General features: G+C 36.9%; 1 protein-coding gene across 15 annotated transcripts in view; it reads left to right on the top strand.

Moving 5' to 3' along the window:
* The window catches only part of LOC106869710 (phosphatase and actin regulator 2), a 372,706-nt gene that overhangs the window by 213,046 nt on the left and 137,080 nt on the right, over nucleotides 1-22,580 (top strand). For all 15 annotated transcript variants that reach the window (XM_089358127.1, XM_052970517.2, XM_089358129.1 and 12 more), the window contains one exon: nucleotides 933-1,088. In XM_089358127.1, the coding sequence (XP_089214253.1) occupies nucleotides 933-1,088 (156 nt within the window). The remainder of the gene's footprint in view (nucleotides 1-932; nucleotides 1,089-22,580) is intronic.

The raw sequence follows: 22,580 nt of genomic DNA, 5'->3' as shown, positions 1-22,580 counted from the left end.
AAATAACATTCATGCCTTTCTGAAGCAGTCACTGTGTAATATCTAATACCAGGAATGATAAGTGTTATATACAGGTTTAGCTCACGAAAAGTTTAGTTTGCTCTATTCTATGACAATGAAGTTAATATTCGTATTCTTTTCTACTTTAGGCACAAGGCCCAAAAATTTTGGGGAGTGTGGGGGGGGCTGTCAATTAGATCGACCCCAGTACGCAACTGGTACTTAATTTATCGACCCCGAAAGGATGAAAGATAAAGTTGACCTTGGCGGAATTTGAACTCAGAGTGTAACAGCAGACGAAATACTGTTAAGCATTTTGCCTGGTGTGCTAAAGATTCTGCTAGCTCGCTGCCCTTTAATATTCATATTAATGATACACTGATGATGATATATTTATTGTATCCTCAGCATAAACATTGTGAAGGTATGTGGCCTAGTTGTTGCAATTACTAGGCTACACCTCTTCTTGATAATATGGTTGTGAATATTAGTCGACATACCATCATCATAAGGTTGTCAGTTTAATTCCTGAACAGAGTGGTGCATTGTGTCCTTGTGCAAGGTACATCATTTCACAGTGTCCTAGTCTATTCAGCTTTAGCTGTAAACAAGGTTCTTAGATGAAGGTTCCTGGATTGCTGTATTTGCAGTAATTTCACTAGTTATTTCAAATTTTCAAAGCCAAGATTATGATAAATGCTTAATTTGGTTAATGTTTCAGGCTATAATTCATGGAATGTAAAATTTAACCATGTGAGTTAGCTTATAATTAAACTTCTTTCAAGAAACATTTAATTAGGAAGTTCATCATATTACTATTAAGTGCTTAATTATTTTCTTAAGTTGGCTATTTGTGTGACTTTAATTGTTCTGTTAATTTAAATGACTGTCTTATTTAATGAGTTTAAAATTTTAATTTTATTTTGTTCTAGATAAGAGAAAAAATGGAGAAATGAAATCCAGTTCATTAGGACCAAAAACACCGCCTCCAGAACGGAAAAGTAAATTTGCAGCCTTAGGAAAAATATTTAAGCCTTGGAAATGGAAAAAAAAAAAAAAAAGTGAAAACATTGTTCGGAAAGCTGTAGGTAAGTAAATTTCATTATTTAGTTCTTTATGTTTTGGGATGTAAATTAACTTTTTAACAAATATTGCAAAAATAATTAATGCAAGTTTACACAATTAAGGTCAATAACACCAGTTTATGATCTGATCGAATTTCAGACAAAATTGTAAATTCCATATGATGACTTGGCATCAAAATTTAAAAACTATAATTGTGCTTTTCTTGTTTTTGATGAAAAAGGACTGTAAATATAATAAAGGCACAGGCATAGTTGTGTGGTAAGAAGTTTGCTTCCCAACCACATGGTTCTAGGTTCAGTCCTACATGGTACCTTGGGCAAATGTCTTCTACTATAACCCCACACCAACTAAAGCTTTGTGAGTGAATTTAGCAGACAGAAACTGAAAGAAGCCTTGCTCTTCTTCACTACCTTTACATCTCTTTTTTCTCTCTGCCTTCCCTCTCTACCTTTACATCTCTCTTTTCTCTCTGCTTTCTTCACTGCTTCTTCTACACCTCTCTGTCTCTCTCTTTCTCTCTCTGTCTTTTGCTCTGCTTTTCTTCATTACCTTTACATATCTGTCTGTCTGTCTGTCTCTCCCCTCCCCCACCCTTTTTCCAAACGTTTTTTCTCCCTATCTCAGCAACATGGACCTCAACAAAGCAAACTACATGAAAGACAGCATAAGATTCAAAATTCAGAGAAACTGACAAATTGAAGAAAGTAAGATGATGCTCCTCACATGGAACCTTGTGGAAGGATTGCCGCCAAGCACTTTCATTGCAGAGGCCCTGAAGAGCTTTGGCTTTTACTGAACCATAGCTCGAATTGAGAGAAAAAAAGAATGAGTTCATTCACTCATATGCCTTAATCCAACTGCACATGGAGTTACTAGATAAAATATTTAGAGAGGAGGCAAAAACACAAAAGAGTGAAAATGAAACTACTGACTCCATAGAATCTAAGAAGAATCAAAGTGATGCTGTAAGGAAGGAACAAAATAAAGCAGATACCATCACCCTGAACAACTGTAAGTCTGAGGAAAAGAAAGCCAAGGTTCACCAGGAGAAACCAAAGAAACAAAGATGAAGATGTGTAGAGGAGAACAACAGCAGCAAAGTAAAGATCCACCAGGAAAAATGAATGAAGACAAAGACACCAGCAAGGACGTTGATGTAAGAATAGATGATAGGCCCAAGGTGGGTAAAGAAACAAAAGGAAAATGAAATAGAACTTGTGAAGGCAATGCTTCTGGTAAAAAGGAAGCCAAACCAGGCTGTAAGTTCTATGGAAAGGGTACCTACTGACATGGTGACATTGGGACAGGCTGCAGATTTACTCATCTCAAATCCCATGTGAGCAATGCTCATTCCACTCACCTGAAGACAAGAAAGAACAGCCACCAAAGACAGAGCCAGGTCACAAGATACAGTGCCACCACCATGGAAATGTGTGGATGGTGCATGCACTGCTTCTAAGAGGATACAAATTGTGGATGCAGTGTAGGACAGTGACTGCTTTTTTGGAGGTTGCACAGAGGATTGTTAGGTAGTGGAGGGTCCAGCCATTCTTACTGATGGTAGTGGGATAGACAAAACAATGAAGGATATGAATACAGGGAAAGCCTCTGATTCATGAGGTATTAATGTTGAAACGCTTAAAATATCTGGTGGTGTGTGACATGGCCTGGTCACACATAAGTCAATCAAGTTGTAAGGCAGGCATGATACCCAACAACTTGTATTGCAGCATCAGTTCTGGGTAATTTGACTCCGTTAATTTGACCCCAGTAATTTGACTGCCAGTCAACTCCACATCCCCCTCCCCCGGTAATTTCACTCCTAAATTAGAATTAGAAAAAAATGTTGAAATTCATTAACTCTTATTATTGTTGTTGTTGATTTACAGAATAATTCAGCTAAGTGAAAGCATCATTTCAGTTCTCCATTCAGTTGTTTAATTTAGCTAACTGACAGTATCATTTCACATTTGGGTGTTTTATTTAAAGAGTTTACAGGTTTACCTGTGATCCATCCCTACCTCATTCATTACTTAAAAAAGAAATATGCGTATACCATGCCTCACATTTTTAACAGTATCTGCAGAGGGAAGTTCGTGGGTGACATGAATTACATATATGAAACACAGAAACAAAATGATGACTTATTGGAAATGCAAAATGAAGTCCTTTAAAGTGCGAGGTCACATTATGACACACGATGAAGATTGGTGAACATTGTCATTCTTTGTGTGCTCCAAAACTCAAAGTTCACAAGATTTTGGCAAACCTAAAGGCACAAGCAGCTGCTTCCTAGGAATCTTCTCTTTCATTAATTGTGACTGCTTGTGAAAAGTTTGATGAAAATGAAATGGCTCACATGCCCTCCTCTTTGTCTGTAAGTCGCAATATAAGGAACTGGCATCAAGCAAAAGTAAGTGCCACTCCAATCCCTCAGTCGATTTAATTATGAGATACCTAATGAATACAAGTTCCTTGATAGTGGCAAACTTTACTTGCAGTTTGATAGTGGTGAAACTGGTGTAGACAGATTACTTGCATTTGCAACTGATAAAGGGCTTGATGACTTAGTGAATGTAAAACACTGGGCTGGTGGTGGAACTTTTAAGTGCTCCCCGACTATATTTTATCAGTTGTACACACTTCATATTCAAGTGGGTTTATTTAGTGTGTTCCATGATTGTTTGCATTACTTCCAAACAAAAATCAAGAAACTTACACCTGCCTTTTTAATAAGCTAAATGAATTACGTCAAGGACCAAGCCTTGAAAATGTTATGGATTTTGAAAAAGTTCGCATTAATAGCATTTTATCTGTTTTTCCTAGTGCTTCCATCTTTTGTTGTCTTTTTCATCTATCTCAAAATGTATACAGAAAAGCATGTGAATTTGGCTTTAAGGAAAGATACCATCATGATAATGAGTTTAGCATTAAAATCAGATGTTTTTCTTCCTCTCAATTATGTGGTTTATGAATTCGAAGATCTTGGAGATGACGACAATCTTCCACAAGAAGTTGTGTCCTATTTTGAATTATCGTACATAGGATGCATAGGAATTAGTCAACAAAAAACTTCTTTGTTTGCTATTGATAGTTGGAATGTCCGCTTTAGAACAGAATTGGATATGCTTCACACTGATAATCATTTAGAGGGATATCACAATGCACTACAAAGTTCTTGCACAGATCCAAACCTATAGATATTAATTACTGCATTGAAAAGGGAAGAACACTTGGCACAACTGAAAAAGGTTGAATTTGATTGAGGTGAGACCTGTGAGACCAAAAAAAAAGTATAAAGATATAAACAAATGACTGCAGATAATTTATTAGGCAATATAATCCTGAAAATAAGATGGCTTTTTTTATGAGCAATCACTCATAACCTTCATTATTACTGAAGCTTTTAGAAATATTTTTGTTTTAATATACTTTTTATTTTATCTCTATTCAACATTTTTTTTCTAATATTGGGAGGGAAATTGACTGGCAGTGAAATTACTGGAGTCAAAATATTGAAAGTGAAATTACTGGGAGTCAGATTACCAGCTACTTGCAACATCATAGTCATACAAGGGTAATGGAGATGCTGTCAAGGGAAGTAGTTTCAGAGGTATAAAATTGCTAGAGCCTAGTTTGGTTTCATGCCAGGAAGAAGTACTACTGATACTTTCTTCCTAGTACTGAAATTTCAGGAGATTTAGCCAAAGGTCAACCACTACACTTGGTATTCATCTACCTGGAAAAAGCCTTTGACAGGTTCTCTCACTCACTGATCTGGTGGTCATTGTGGAATCTAGGAGTAGATGAATTGCTGGTGTGACTTATTGAGCCAGGTACAGAGATGATGTCAATAAGTTGAGGATTAACAATGAGTACAACAATGGATTTAGTATGCAGAGCAGTTTCATTTTTAGTTTGCTGAATATTTTATTTTGTCTCCCTTATTACTGTTTCTGGCACAAGGTAACCATGCATCTTGGTTGTTCATAGTTTATGGCTATACTTGCACCATAAAAGACCCTAATTTCCTGTCATCTTCCATGAATATTGTTTCATTTACCTCACTTCACTCACAGTGGATTACCTAGCCATTGAATGTCTGTGGTGAATAGATAAATGTTCAGATAGGCCAAATTTTAATTTATTCTTGTTTTAATTATAGTGTCATCTTGTTTCATTTTAACTGCATGCCCGTGTTTAAAACCACACAGTTTTAATGCTATTTATTTAAATGAATTTTTTCTAGTAAAATGTGCCAGGCTAGCTCTCTTCCATACTGTCATGAATATGTATACTCTGTCATCCCATACTATTTTGTTAGCTGTTTGCTTGTCTATTTAATTTTTTAGCAATTTCATTTTTAGCTTGTTGAATATTTTATCCAGCCTCCCTTGCTACTCTATTTCTGGCATGGGGTAGCCATGTGTCTTGGTCATTCACTGTGTGCTCTCCCATCCTGCTCTCACCACCTATACCAGAAGTCTTTCTCTTGGACCCTTTCTTTATATTGAAAACCTGTATAAAAAGTTCTGTTTCACCTCTCCCCTCCTGCTGGCATCAGCTTACTAGCATCCACAGTACTACAATGTAAAAAGGTATAGCTAACTTGCTTGCATTGGAAATATGGCAAGTATACTTGCCGGTGGGTTAATTATCAGCACTATTTTATCTTTGTATAAGCAATGGTCTATACCACACCCTCTTCTCCTGGTAGATGCAGCAAGTGTGAAGCGAATAAGTGATTGTAAATTAAATGCAAATTGAAACCTATATCAGCTTATATGATATGTCTGGCAAACGTCCATGCAAACCTTCTTTTCAGATACATGCTTGTGTTCCTTCTTGCCGTCCATTCCTCACCCTTAGAACTGGCACATTCAATGTAGGCACATTGAAAGGTAGATCTGGTGAGATTGTTGAGATGCTAGAACAAAGGCATGTAGATGTGTGTTGCATCCAAGAAATAAGCTGGAGGGGAGCTTCTGCCACATTCCTCACAGACAAAGAACATAGGTATAAAATCTTCTGGTTAGGCCAATACTGACAGGGTTGATAGTGTGGGCATACTTCTTGCTGAGAAGTGGATTGATAAAGTAATTGAGGTAGCCAGAGTATAGAATACTTAAGCTCAGACTAGTTTTGCAAAGTGGGAAGAGCAACTATTATTCTGCCTACACTCCTCAACTGGGACTGAACAGAAAGATTGATTTTATGACACTCTTTTGCAGATTACCTCATCAACAAATGACAGTGACCTTCTTTTCATGGCTGGTGACTTCAATGGGCATGTTGGGCAGCATCCAAGTGACTTCCATGAAGTGCATAGCGACTGTAAAGTTGGTTCCCACAATGAGGAGGAAACTAGGCTGCTGGATTTCTGTGATGCAGACGACCTTATGATTTGCAATACTAACATCAAAAAACCAGCCAGTCACCTGTTTACCTATCAGTCTGGTGGCCACGCTACCCGGATTGACTACATTCTCACCAAAAAACAGGAAAGAAGATTTCTTTGGAAGCTTAAGGATCTTCTGAATAGTCAGAGATTTAAGGATGTTCTACTTGAAGCATTTGATGAAGAGAAGGATATAGTAGCATATAATGTAGAAGACAACTGGAGATTCCCGTGGGACAACTTGATGAGGGATACTGGCCAAATTTGTGGCTGGTGCAAAAACCTTTCCAGACCTAAGGTGACATGGTGGTGGAACAATGTGGTAGACAGAGCCATTAGAGTGAAGAACCAGCCTGGAAGGACTAGAAGAGTGGTGGTAGCAGAGAACTTTATCAGGTAGCTAGAAGGGAAGTTAGGAGAATAGTAGAAAGGAAGAAGTTTGCCAATGTTCTGTGGCATGAGAACCACAAGATTGAGATGTTTTGATTGCAAGGAAAGCTCTTGGCCCATCAGGAATCATTGCTGAGATACTTAAAATATCCAGCAGAATTGGATACGGCTAAGTCACCCATATAGTTTATCAGGTTGTCCATGAGGGAGTCATACCCAACAACTAGTGTGGCAGCATTTTAGTCAACTGCTACAGAAGTGAAGGTGATGCCTTAGACAGAAATAATTACAGATGTATCAAATTACTGGACCAGGTGATGAAAGGGTCATTGCTCAACTTATTAGGAAGGGAGCCTGGATGAGTTTGGTTTTGTGCCAGGGTGAAATACTACTAATGTTACCTCCCTGGTGAGGCAACTGCAGAAGCATTTACCCCAAATAAACCTCTGTACTTGGTTTTTTTTTTTGACATGGAAAAAGCTTTGGATAGAGTCCCTTGATGAACACACTTTAATAACTGTTGAAAGATGTAAAAATGGACTTGGAAAATGACACAGCTGTAATTATGGGGAAGAACATAGCATTAAATCTTATTTCATCAGGTTATTAATGCATTCTGATCAGCAAAACAGAAATATTTTCTATAAAAGAAATGAATGATGTAACGATTGAAAAGCTTGGTCCAGGTAAACGTAGGACAAACTTGTTAAAGCCCCATTGACAGTTTGCTCATCCTCCAAAGAAAAGACTTGAAACCTTATTAAAGGATGCTGGGGCATGGAATGAGAATTATGATGAAGACCTGTCGGAAATAGAAGCAAAGTGTGAACTTAGTAAAGCGTATGCCAAAACTCCACCTCGACCAGTAGTGGCATTACAAATGGCTAGAGAATTTAATGAAACAGTAGCAATGGATTTCAAGCAGTATAGAGGTCAGTGGATACTAAATATAACTGACATGTGGTCCTGATACACAGTGTCAGTTTTCATTGCTTGAAAGAGACCTAGTGATATGAGTAATGCTTTGATGAAAAACTGGATTGGCGTGTTTGAAGTCATGGGGCATTGATGATGGATAATGGAGGACAGTTCAACTCTGAAGAAATGCGTGAGATCATTTCAATCCTAAATATATGTGTTTGTACCATGGCTGGAATGGTTTGTGTGAGTGTGTCCATGCCATCACTGATATGATGTTGGAGAAACTAGCAGCAGACAATTCACAAGTGGATTCTGATACTCTGTTGACCTGGGCTAACATGGCAAAGAACTCAGTGCAAATGTGGAATGGTTTCAGTAGCCACCAGTTAGTATTTGGCAAGAACCCAAATGTACCAAATATAATGCAAGCAGAGTTACCTGCTTTAGAGGGAAGCACAACCAGTGAAACATTCTTCAAACATCTGAATGCTTTGCATGAGGCACGGAAGGCATTCAAACAAATGGAAGCTAGTGGAAGGATTAGGCAGGCTTTGAGGTCAAAAGTGAGAGCAGCAGAACAGATATATGAAAATGGTGATAATGTGTTTTACAAAAGAGAAGGAAAGGAGTGGTGGTTAGGTCCTGGTAAAGTAGTTTTTCAGGATGGTAAAGTCATGTTTGTTAGACATGGTAGTGTATTTGTCAGAATGTCACCTAACAGACTATGCAAAGTAGGCGGATAAACAAAAGAAAGTTATCCAGAGGTAGATGACAATGACAATGACACAAACTCTGCAAGCAGCCAGCTATGCATCTCAAAAGATCAACTGAATGTGTTAGAAGAAGGAGGTGTAGATACTTCACATGACCATAAAAGTGACAATAGTCCTAAAGATGATAGTGATGGAGGACATCCACACTGCAAAGAATAGAATCATATCGGAGTGAATCAATGCATTCAATATAAACTGCCAGAGTCTGAGGAATGGACAGATGCTACAATATTAAGCAGAGCAGGCAAAACAACAGGAAGGAATAAAAAATGGTATAATGTTTACAATGAGGTCAACAATGAAATGCAATGCATTGATTTAGGCTATGTAGAGTGGAAAAGTTTGGACACACTGTAACCTGTGGAAATACATGTTACTGTGGATGATAGTAATCCAAGCAGTGTAATAGCCAAACAAGCCAAATTACAAAAGCTGTGAGAGTTTGAAACATATGAGGAAATGAATGATTGTAGACAAAATACCATAAGGTGGGTGATTACAGGTAAAGATGGTAGCATCAGAGCTCGCCTTGTGGCACAAGGGTTTGAGGAACTGTTATTTATACCTAAGAATAGCCTGACTGTAGGAAAAGGAGTTATGAGAATATTTCTTACTCTTGCCTCAAGTAAAAATTGCAATGTAAAAACCACAGACATGAAGTCAGTTTTTTTTACAAGGCAACTACTGTAGGAAGTGACACACAGAAAAGTTCTGTCTGAAAACTCAAATATGGATTATACGGGCTTAAGGAGAGTGCAAGACAGTTTTATTTGAGCATGAAAGATGAACTTATTAAATTAGAATGTAAACAGTTAAATTTGGTTACTGTCATGTTCACATTGACAAAAGGTGGAAATCTGCTTGGAATCATATGTGGTCATGTTGATGATTTTCTCAATGCAGGTGAGAAGATGTTTGATGAAATATTATGCACTCAGACAGCGATTTCTAGCAGGTAAAGTTGAGAAAGGAAACTTCAGGTACACCGATTTCCAGATACAGCAAAGAACAGATGTAATAACACTTAATCATTTGGCATATGTGCAGAAATTGGATCATCCACAACTAGATCCTATACATGCATCTGAGAAACAATCTCAACTGAATGCAGGTGAACAGTCCCAGTTCAGGAAGTTAGTTGGTCACTTGAACTGGGTGGTACAGGGTCACATCCAGACATGGCCTTTGAATTAATTGATCTAAGTACAAAACTGCCAGAAACATCTGTTGCTGATTTAGTGGGGAAATTGAAGGTTATAAAGCTTGTTCAGTCATTCCCATCCCTGCAAGGAAAGCCTACAGAAGACTGGGAAATATTCCTATTCAACGATGCAGCTTTAATGAATATAAACAATGGCAAAGGGAGTACTGGAGCACACCTGTTGTGAATTAAAGATCGTCTTGGAAACTGTTGTCCAATCTACCAGAAATCCAATAAAATCAAAGGAATAGTTTGATCCACTATATCTGCTGAAGTCTTAAGCTTGCAGGAAGGATTGGAATCAGCAATATACTATAGGAAAGTCTTAGAAAATATTTGTGGGATAGGTGAGTGAAGTCTACCAGTCACAGAATGTTCTGCTACCACTGATAAACACGCTTTAAAAACTGTTGAAAGATAATCTATGCTCACTGTTTTTCTCTCTTCTTTGTTCACTCACTCAATATATGTCTTCCTTCCACACTTAGTTCTACAAAGGCAGATCATTATAAGAGTTATCTCCCTTACATCTTATTAACATCCCCTACATCTTAATCTTGTACGAAATGCAGAAGCTAGGGATAGAGGTGTGGTTAGCGAGAGCTGTTCACACTATCTGCTGAGATGCTGTTAGCAATGAGTATAGCAAAGAATTTAGTGTACAGGTAGGAGTTCTCCACAGATCGGTTTTCAACCCCATTCTTTTTCATCATAGTCCTCAAGGCCATAACAGAGGAATTTAAGACTGGCTGCTCCTTATGTCCTGAACTAGAGAAGAAATTTCATGTGGAAATAAAGTCTGGAATTTAAGGGCCTTAGAGATAATTCGGAAAAAAACAAAGTCCTAGTAAGTAGGAAAACAGACAAATCACAAATCCCTTCAGAACATGGCCATGCTCAATATGTAGAAAAGGTGTTGGTGGAATCTCCATAGTGTGTATCCAGTGCCAGCCATGGACACATCGGAAGTGCAGTAGTATCACAGGACGATTAACAGAGAAAGTAGTCTTTGTGTGTGACAGATGTGCAGGTACAATAAACACTAAGTATGTCCAGAGAATAGACTTCCTCAAAAGTCCTGGGCATCCTTAGTAATAGTAGATAGCTTTCATTACCTAGGCAACCAAGTTAGCAGTTGGGGAGGAAATTCTGAAAGTGTAGTTACTAGAAAAAGAATAGGTTAGTAACAAAGGGGACTCTCCCTCAGAGTGAAAGGCAGATTGTATGATGCCTATGTACATGCAGCTATGCTACATGGCAGTGAAACATGAGTTGCAGCTACAGAGGATGTGCAAACGCTTGAAAGAAATGAAGGCAGCATGCTCTGCTGGATGAGTAACATTAGTGTACATGTACAACTGAGTGTAAATGTTCTAGGAGAAAAATTGTGTATAAGAGGCATCAGATGTAGTGTGCAAAGAGACAACTGTGTTGGTATGGTCATGTAATACATAAAGAGGTGCTGATCTTTAATTGTGGAGGGAACTTGTGGGAGGGTAAACTCTGGAAGACATGTGACAAAGTGGGCCTCATTAAGAAAATGACAAGGCACCAAGATTCTGGTTAGTTACTGTGTTTGAGAAGACACATCAAGCTAAGTAAAATCATAGCCATACATGTATAGACATAATTTTATCCTCTGTCAAACTCCCTCACAACCCATCTTCTCTACACACACCCCACTGCAGGCCCCACCATATCCCTCACACACTTATCTGCACACTCTCCATCCCTGCACATACCTACTACCCCCCCATTTCACCCACTTCAATTTCTCTCACCATCATTTGCTATCTCCACAGCCACCCCAATTCCTCTCACCATCACTTGCTATCTCTAAACATCTTCCCCACACTCTTATGGAATATTCCCCTCCTTCCCTCTACTACTCATATTACTCCCACTGTTCCCTGTGCGCAGGCCCTCTCTCTCTTACGCTGACTGTCTCTCTATTTCTCTGTCTAACTCTCTCCCACCTTCCTCCTCTTCCCTGTCCTACTGAGGTAGCCAAGTATCTCCTCAATAATAAAAGGGCTACCTCTCTCATACTCTAATCTCTCTACTCCACTCCCTCTCTCAACTGAGGGGTGTCATACGAGCTCATGGGTCTTGATGCTTTATAAAAAAAAACACCCTTGTTGGTGTCATAAAAAGCACTCCTGCTGATGCCACTCCTGCTGGTGCCTTATAAAAAACACCTGTGCTGGTGCTGCATATAAAGCATCCAGTACAGTCTAAAATGATTGGCACAAGGAAGGGCATTCAGCTGTAGTAACTATGCCCAAACAAACAATTAGAGCCTGCTGCAGCTCTCTGGCTTGCCAATATAGAAAACAAACATTATATGATGATGGTGGTGGTGGTGGTGGCAGCAGTGGCATTCACCAAAGATGTGTTATCAGTCCATAACAGGAATTTAAGACCAGCTGCCTTTGGGAACTCCTCTATGCTGATGACCTTGTTCTTATAATGAGAAGTGTGATAGAATCAGAAATGAAATTCCAGGTGTGGAAGCAAAACCTGGAATCAAAGGGCCTTAAATTTAACTTAATAAAGACCTTCATTCTTGTTAGCCGGAAAACAGACAGGACACTCATCCCTTCAGGTAAATGACCCTGTTTGATATGTAGAAGAGTATAAGTAGAAATTCCAAGCACTATACTCACTGAAAACTCTGTATTCATAGTTTAAACTGTGGAATCACAGGAAGGTTAACAGAGAAAGTGGACTTTGTTTGTAGTAAATGTTTAGGTGCAGTAGACACTAGAAGCACACAAGAAATAGATTTCTTCAAATGTGCAAGGGGATCTTTAAAAGGAGTAGCTTGTTTCTGTTATGCAGGTGACCTAATTAGTTGTGGAGGGAGATATGCTGAAAGTATGGTTGCTAGAAAAAGAACGGGCAAGAGAAAATTCAGGGAGCTATTATTTCTATTGGTAACAAAGAGGCTATCTCTCAGAGTGAAAGGAAGATTGTATAGCCCTTGTGTACAAACTGCACTGCTATATGGTTATGAAACTTGGGCCATAAATGCAGAAAACATGTGAACACTGCAAAAGAAATGAAGCTAGCCTCATCTATTGGATGTAAACATCAGTGTGCATGTACAACAAAGTACAAATGTGTTAAGAAAAATATAGGATGTTAAAGGTATCAGATGTGCAAGAGAGACGACTGCTGGTATGGTCATGTGATGCAGATAGATGAGGGCAACATAAAGAATTGCTGATCACTAAATGTGGACAGAACCTGTAGAAGAGTGAGATATAGGAAAACATGAGATGAAGTGATGAAGACTGACCTGAAGAAATTGATCCTTACATAGGAGATAACAAACAACTGAACTGAATGGCAGTATTCTGTGGTTGAGAAAACCTACCCCAAAATGAGGTTTTGTCAAGCCTTTCCCCAACAACTTATCTTCTGACACCCACTCTTCCATCACTCTTAACTGCAGCACTATTCACTCAGGTGGTATAAATGATGCCATTTATTTCCCTGCACTTCACATTGTGTCCTTATTACTGTCTCTTATCACCTCCTCTTCCTCTTTGACCTGCTCCTATTTCTCTCAAACCTCTCCTAACTGATATTCACTACATCCATCTCAAACACCATCTCTTGTTTTTATTGCATTGAGCAATATGTTTTCTGTAACAACATAAGCAGGATATGATAAAATAAATGATGTTGCACTTTATTAGATATTTAATTGATTGATTAATTGACTGATATAAACTCCAGCTTTGAATATAAATCTTAGTTTGACATCATGCCCTTTTCTATTTGCTGAAATGAATATGAAATAAATGACATGATTTAGTAGTTCCTCACAAACATAGCAGAGAACATTGGCACTTTTACTGTGTCAGATTATTTTTGGTAACTTCCCACATCTTCACATGACATTGAAGGTGGCAGATTTTCTTAAATTGGCAGTTTACCATATTGTGAATTTCTTTCATTCATCATACAGCGATTTCCAAACAAAAGCCCATATATCTATACGCAAATTTCAACCTAGAGGCAGGATGACTTACCTTATTCATGTTTGAGTAAGAATATATTTGAATAAGTATCTCAGTTATTGATTTACGATTGTACCATCCTTTGTATAATAAATTAGGTATTAAAAAATAAATGTTTTCTAGGCATAAAAGCAAACATTGAGTCAATCATAAACTGTTCAGTAAAGTTGAGTTTATAAAATATTATTGGCAATGACTTCAAAGTCTTAGTGGTGATGACTTTTTAAAATTCTCCAGTTGAACCAGAGGGAAACTTCAAAGTCACTGTCGAGAAAATTAAAATGTGTGTGTGTGTGTGTCCTATTGGGCAAAATACTTTATTCCCCAAGTTTAAATTTGTCTCATGTTCATAGTTGTTATTGCTGTTTATCTCCAAGGCAGCCATGATTGAGGAAACTCTTGATAAAAGCTATTTTAGCTACAACCTTCCCAAATACTCTTTGTCTAAAATAAACTGGAATGGCCACAACTGGAACATCCTCTATCAAATGTTTGCACAATCAGGATTGAGCTAAACAATGAGAACAGTTATTTTCTTTTGCAGACTAAACCCTTCAGCCAAAAGTAGTTATCACAAACCTCCCCACCTCTCTCTTTCTCTGCTTAAATATTTTATATTAAATGATTACACCTCATATTCATAGTGGAAAAAACTTGAACAAAATCCCCAAATCCTAAAGTGTCTTTAATAAATAAGACACTTTAGGATTCAAAGATCATGGAACTACAAGTTTCTCTATGAATGCTTTAGTGTGTATATTAATTACAGGCTGTTAATATATTTTGTCAATACATATTGCTTTATCTGCCTCACTGGAATTTGGTGCTGACTAAAAATGGGCTTTTTGGTAGGCAAATGTATGAGAGACACATCATCATCATCATCAACGTTTAACGTCTGCTTTCCATGCTAGCATGGGTTGGACGATTTGACTGAGGACTGGTGAACCAGATGGCTACACCAGGCTCCAATCTGATTTGGCAGAGTTTTTACAGCTGGATGCCCTTCCTAACGCCAACCACTCTGAGAGTGTAGTGGGTGCTTTTACGTGCCACCGGCACGAAGGCCAGTCTGGCGGTACTGGCAACGGCCATGCTCAAAATGGTGTATTTTACATGCCGCCTGCACAGGAGCCAGTCCAGCGGCACTGGCAACGATCTCGCTCGAATGTCTTTACATGTGCCAGCGGCACAAGTGCCAGTAAGGCGACGCTGGGCACAGGTGCCATCACAATTTCGCTTTTGCTTGCCCCAACAGGTCTTTGCAAGCCGAGTTTCTTGTCCAATGAAGGAGACGACATTGGCATGGGTGCAAAAATATGGAACGCTTCACGATACTCTGTATCGTTCCCATTTTAGAACATGTACCGCCGGTCAATGAAAATGCACTGATGACTTAAATGTTCAGGAGTAAAAAGAAAATGTTAGAAATAATAATAAATCTACCAAATTACTGTCAACTTTGGTTTCTTAATTTCACATATTTAAACATATTTAATGATTTTGATTGAAAATAAGAAATAAAATACAATTGTCTGTTAAAGCAAACAGTTCATCTGCAGCTGTATATGGATATGCAAGTTCATTAGAAATAAATAGAAATGTTAAAGTGTTTCATATATGTGAAACATATAGACAAGTGGTTCCTAAATTGTGCACCGCAGCACACTGGTACACCACAAGATGTAATTAGGTGCGCCTTGAAAAAGTAAGATTATATTTCAAAATATGAAAAATACAAATCAAAATTCACTAGAAAGTTCATATATAAATGTCTAAGTGACAAAAAATTAAATATTAAGTTCTAAACTAAGAACGAGAGGTGGTTGTGGCATTCAATTCATTTAGGCTAATTATGGTATGACAATGTTATTCAATTTTGAATCTGATATTTCATAAGGATAAGAACTAAATTAGCATCAATCTATCCTCAAAATTGACATCTTATGGACATATTCAGTGCATGTCTATATTTCAGTTTATTTTGGCCATAGCCTCTGCAGTTTTCGTTTCAATAAGTGTGAAAAATAAACTATTGAACTAAAATATATGATGTTGAACTAAATCTTTTAATACGTCCTCATGTATTGTGGCTGTATGTCAATATTTTTTCATTCATATAGTGGCAAGAATTTTCATCTTTTCAATTAATTTTGAGAGACTTCTCAAAAGAGTCCAATAATATGTGACACACTGCCACTTTTCACAGCTCACTGGTCAGTTGTCCCAGTTTGACTCTATTAGTAATCTGTGCTCTTTGTGCAATACAATTCATATTAACAAACTAAATTACCCATAAAATGGAAAAGTTTCAAAAGAGGAAACATGACTGTGATGATTATGAATGTGAAAATCTGAAAGTTAATGTTCGTTAAAAGCAACTATGCGTAGTGATAATAATGTGAAAGCTCGACCAAATTGTAAATATTCCAATAGCTATTTAAAGTTTGGGTTTCATTGGACTGGCAATGAGGATCAACCTCTTCCGCTGTGTTGTTCATGGTGAAAAGATGTCTAACGAAGGCATGTTGCCTAGCAAAGTTGAAAAGACATTTTACAACTAAACACATCTTCAATGTAAACATCTGAATTATTTCCAAAGACTGCTAGAATGGCAATCTAAACAAAGAAACTATTTTGAAAATGTCCTTAAACCTTAATTCCACCTTTTAGAAACAGCTAATTATTTTCTCTGCTCTTCTTCACCTCCACCTCAATTAATCAAACTCATCTTTCTCTTAATCCATCACAGTCTCTCCAATTAATTCACAATGTTGTCATACCTAATCTGATCAGCTTCTTCCCTCTTAAGAAAATACTTTGTAAACATAAAATGACATTAGTTTATTTTATCAATGCTGTTTTACTTCTTTCTTCATTACAGTTAAGGTACAGTTGTCTTGTTTTGATTTTTTTTCTTCATTGGTCACATCTAGTATAGACATAGTAGTTGATCAGTCTTCATTACATTTGGAGACATTCTCAGCACCAACTGCTCTACATGGGAGATAGGGGTCTACAGACTTTGAAGTCAGTTGTTGTAAAGCTGCAGGCTAGCTTTGATCCAACTGACTTTTGGTTTATAAATAGTTGGCTAAATGACAAGATGAGATCTGAAGATCTTGTGTATCAAATAACAGCCTTCCTTTACCTCGTTAAAGACCACACTGCATGCTTCAACATGAAGTGGTTAATTATATGTGGTGCAGTATTGCAGTCTGGACATGCTGGAGCACAACCACTGTTTAGTTTATTTATGAATAATTGTTGTTGTCAGGTTAACCCTGATCCAGTAGACCTTGGCTTAGAGATGTTCCAGCTGTAGTGATAATCTCATTTTAGGGGCATCTAACTCTACTCTTTCCAATGTGTCCTTTCCTTATTTCAGATGGTATGATATGATTTGGAATAGATTGTTTTAAAATGGTATGGTGTGATTTAAAAGAAATGTCACTGGTGCATCAAGCTAGTTGGCTTTTCTTTAAATTTGTTGATTTAGTGGCATTCACAGTAAGGAAGGGTTTAGTCAGAGCACCATAGTTACTGTAATATAACTAGTTATTCAAGAAATTTTATTGGGGTAAGATTACTCTTGAAAGAAATTGTGTTTATACACTTTCCTACAGCAATTATCAGTGCATATACATTGACACAAATAACTGTGTATGTGTTTTAGCGTGTGATAGCTAACTCTATAGTTAGAATTGTAAAAAACATAAATGTTGAGTTGAGATAAAAGAAAACTTTTAAAAGAAAGTATTAAAGTATGTTTTGGATGACTGAGTCTCAAAGATGAGATCACAATATATTTATATATGTACTGATACTGAATTACAGAACTATCCAATCCATCCAACCAGATCCAAGAAATGTGAACTTTATAACACAATGGTGATAGTCATTGTGGTTAGCAACAAATACAGAACAGTATATTAGGCAAGTATGTTGATAATTAGTAAGTTAATAATTGATAAACTACTAATTAGTATTTTAGGTCCTCATGGAATGGATAAAACATTAAAGAAGGTAATTTGAAATTACAAAAAAGCAAAATATCTTTATTCAACTTACACTTTTTAGTAATATACATTTTGCCTACTTCTTCATTCCTTGATTATTTATAGCAAAATCTTTCATCTTCAGTTATGTTTTATAATACTTATATTGGGTGAATGCCAACTTTAAAGGCTGTTTGTTAGTTTATTGTTGCTGTAGATCAAAATAGAAGCTGATACATCTCCTCCTCTTTTCACTATGTGAACCACTTGTTGAGGAGTGAGTGTTCAATACACTCTGACACTACATCCAGTTTTCAGTGCCCCCTCTTCCTACAGAATATGTTACTCAGAATTTACTAATTTCTATACCCTTCATCACAAGTACATCCTAAACAAAGTGAATTCTACATTTATCCTAAAAGTCAAATACATTCACTCACACTCTCTCACTACTTGTGCGTGTGTGTGTGTGTGAGAGAGAGAGAGAGAGAGAAAGAGAGAGAGAGAGAGAGAGAAAGAGAGAGAGAGAGAGAGAGAGACAGATAGATAATGTAGATACACAAGTATCTCAAAATAAACAATCTCCAAACAGCAGATGTATGTATGCCAAAAAAACTTTTGTTTTTTGCCTAAGGAATTCTTCCTCAAGCTTCATCATTGAGTATTTAGACTGGGCTGGTAATTACTCTTGTAATATGTTTAACTTTAAATATTACAATTAAGAGACATCAAGGAAAAATGTTTACCCCATTCTTCCATATTTTCATTAAACTATGTTTTCTTCTTACTACCAACAAGTCTTTTATTTCACAATTGAACTAGTATCTTCAGTTTTATATAATATCAAATGAAACAGTCTTCAACTTGTATTAGTAAAAGATAAATGTAAAAATTATGTCGACACTTTTATAGTTTGTTAAATAGTAAATCCTGTTTGTAGATCACCATTGCTCAACAGTGAGGATTTAGGTATTTGATTAATTGAATTACCTGCTCCTGGATTAGTATTTAAGTGATTGAGTATTCCACAGACATGTATTTACTTAATGTAATTCTCAGACAAAATCAGTGACATTTGATAAAAACTGAGGTCTTTACCTTCTCTACAGATGAAATGAACTTGGCCTTCTTTGGAGCAGTTGAGGAGGGGTGTTTGATTGTCTCTTTGTCTCTGACTCAAAGTGATGAACTCCGCACTCATCCTGGGTTAGGAAACATTCAAGGAAACCAGCTGGATCTGCCTCAAACAATGTCATATTTTCCTGTGGTGTGATCAGCCTGGTACACTTTTGATCAGATATCAGAAAACATGACACCCACTGAGCAGAAACTTTTGTCATACCAAATTCATTGTGCAGAATATTCTCAACTATCTCACAGGATATGCTAACAGTACTGACTATTTGATTTATAGTCAGTCACCTGTTTTGCTTGGCAGTGGCAGGACATCCAGATGTTGGGTCATCTCCAAGACTCTCCCTTACCCCCACTAAATTCAGCTGTACCATTTTTGCACTGTTGATAAAGTTGTCAGTATGAATGTCATTGGGGCTAAATTGTTTTTCTGCAGGTACTTGATAACATCAGGATGCCACATTTTGTCAATTTTCAAGAGAAGTTGCAACTAGTTACGTTTAAAGTCTTCTTTGAACAGCCAGATGTCAGTTCATCTGGAAAGAAACAATGAAGTTATTAATAAATGTTGAAATTGATGTATGCAAGATTTCACAGCTCTAGCATCACTCCTTCATAGTCAGCCTATGAAAATTTCAGCCCATTCTCATATATATATATATATATATATATATATATATATATATATATATATATATATATATATGATGGAGAAATTGTACAAAATGTATAAATGGATGATGAGTAAAGCACTGGCACATTTTTGACTACCTGTTATCTGTAGATTTACTGCAGGAACTTCGTAGTGGCAGTTGAGGTAACAGTATTAATAAGATAGGAGATGGAATGTGTAATAGACTTTATCAGGTACAACACATGTTTTGAACTGTTCTGGGATTCTTCAGGTACATCAATAAAAAGTCTCACTAGAGATTTCTTGAGTTGGCTTATGTACTGCTATGCCCATCAAATTCAAGAATAAGTAAAATCAGCGAAAAATTATAGAAATGCAAATTAGCCCAAAAAGGTTCTGAAACAGTGCAAAATTAGTCTAGGGGACAAAATTAGTCTAGGGGAGGGTGACTCATAAATTTTCTAAATTTTCTTTTTCATAAAAAGCTTCCCCCCACCATCATTTGCAAAGGTGTGGTGAAAAAAAAAAAATGAAAGAATTCCAATCAAAACAGAAAATCCAACTTATGTAGGTGTGCTATTCCAAAAGTCCACCAAGGCACTCTTTTGTGAAAATTGCCCAGCTACAAGCGGTTACTCAGCTGTATATATATATATATATATATATATATATATATATATATATATATATATATATATATATATATATATATAAGTGACAATGTGAGTTTAATTTTCTTGGGATGTTGTGCATGCTGCTATACTTGATTGTTTACATCATGATAAAGACTTTTACTGAAACAACTGTAGCAGTACTAGATAACCCATTTATCAGGTTATGTTTATATATGTGAGTGTGTATGTATGTAGGTGTGTGTAGCTTTGACCCTGGTGTGCAGCTGTGGCCACATGGTTAAAAAGTTCACCTCACATTCACATGGCTTCTGGTTTAATCTTTTTCCACATTTTGGGCAATTATCTTCTGCTATAATCAATCAATGCTTACTGAATGCATATGATAGATGGAAATTATATAACGCATTCTCTTGTAAGTGTGTTTGTACACATGTCATCTTTATGTTTACTTTGTGCACTTCTCTCGAAAATTGCTGAGGTTCAGATCATGACATTGTTGACATTGATCTTTCAATAAATTGTCTAGCAGCTTTGTGCTTTCAAAAATGACTGAAATGAAAATTCCTTTACTCAAAAAGACACAAATTAGTAACAGGAAGGTCATCAGGCTGTAAAAAAAAATGCCTTAGTCATATGTACTTACCTAACCAATGCTGGCATGGGTTGGATAATTTGACCGCATCGTGTTCCAGTATCTGTTTTAGCATGGTTTCTCTGTGTGTGTGTGTGTGTGTGTGTGTGTGTTTGGAGAGAGCGAGAGAGAGAGAAAATGTTTTCATAAAGAAACTCTATCTTCACTAATTTAATAGCTCTTCTGAAAATGAATGTTTTGTATTTGTGTGTCTTTTTTACCATTTCTTTTACTTATGAGTTAGTAACAGAAAACACATCCCTTAGTCTTCTCAACAAGGTGTTTCGTAAAGACTATAAATTTTCATATTTAACTAAAATATCTTCTCAACTCATAATTAGCTTGCAACATAGTGCGTGAATGTTGCACACAATATCTTCATTAATCAACTTGTAGAGTATTATTTCAATTTCCCATTGTCAATCTGGTATAATTAGATTCTTCTATCAGGTTTATGTCTGGAAAAACCTGAATTTTATTTTTGTAGTTAATGGTTTGTAACAGTAAAATAATAGTTCAATCTTATTTAATGAAACACATCATGTGCATCTGCATGCACACATGCGTGCACACACACACACACACACACACACACACACACACACACACACACTAACTCAAACATGATTGTGCAGTTCAGAAATTCGCTTCACAAGCCACATAGTTTTCAGCTCAGTCCCAATGTTTGAACTTTAAGCAAGTGTCTTCTACAATAATAGCACTGGGCTGACCAAATCCTTAAGAGTGGATTTGGGAGGTAGACTGGAAGAAGTCCATCATGTTGTAAAATTTTAGTTTTGAAAACTTTAATCACCCTAAATAAATACAATGTGTAGTAGTGTGTCTATCAACTCTTCAGTGTTTGTTTTAGTTATAACATCCATCCACTTAACTGTGGTCTTGCCAGGACACCACTAAACTGTACAAAATAAGCACAGTTTTTTTTTCTTTTTTGTTATGACATTTTAAAAAAATGGAAACTTTCGTTTATTTATTCATTGCTACCAGAATCATTTGTATTCTGTGTTAAAAGTTTTTCTTTAAAATAATTTTTTTGTTGTTGCCTAGTCTGGAAGAATTGCTATTGCCCCTGACCTTTGCAGGCCATGCAAGTTTTCTAAGATTAGTGAACTTCATGCCACTAATGTTTCATTTAAACTGTTGAGGTCAGAACTTGTGGGGAAGACATGAGGATAGAAAGGATACCAGTGTGTTAATGTTCTGGGGATGAAGGACTGACAAAAGCAGCAAGTGTGACGCTGAGTCATTCTTCAAAAATAATATCTTACCCCTTAAACATAAATGCAGTAGTTCAGAGAATTTAAATGAAGTAGGCTCCTTATTGTCACTTGATCTGACTGATTTCATAGAATAGCAGCCAAACAACCATTAAATTACTCCCTACTGTCTTAAAAAGCCTTGGAAGTGGATTTCTTAGACATCATCATCATCATTTAACGTCTGTTGTCTATGCTGGCATGGGTTGGACGGTTTGGGTTGGCACACTGGAAGGCCGCACCACATTCCAGTCCAATTTGGCATGGTATTCAATGGCTGAATGTCCTTCCTTATGCCAAACACTCTTGGAGTGTAATGGGTACATTTACATGCTGCCAGCACAACACTGGGGTGCATTTATGTGTCAATTTGTGTGACACTGGTATCTGCCACAACTGCGATTTTGGTTGGCTTGATGGGTCTTTTTCTCAAGCACAACATAATGCCAAACGTTTTGGTCATTGCCTCCATGA

Source organism: Octopus bimaculoides, chromosome 9 (assembly GCF_046866305.1).
Source record: "Octopus bimaculoides isolate indiv1 chromosome 9, ASM4686630v1, whole genome shotgun sequence".
In the NCBI taxonomy this organism is placed as follows: Eukaryota; Metazoa; Mollusca; class Cephalopoda; order Octopoda; family Octopodidae; genus Octopus; species Octopus bimaculoides.
Note: the sequence above shows the minus strand (reverse complement) of the source record. Positions and strands in the feature narration are given on the sequence as shown.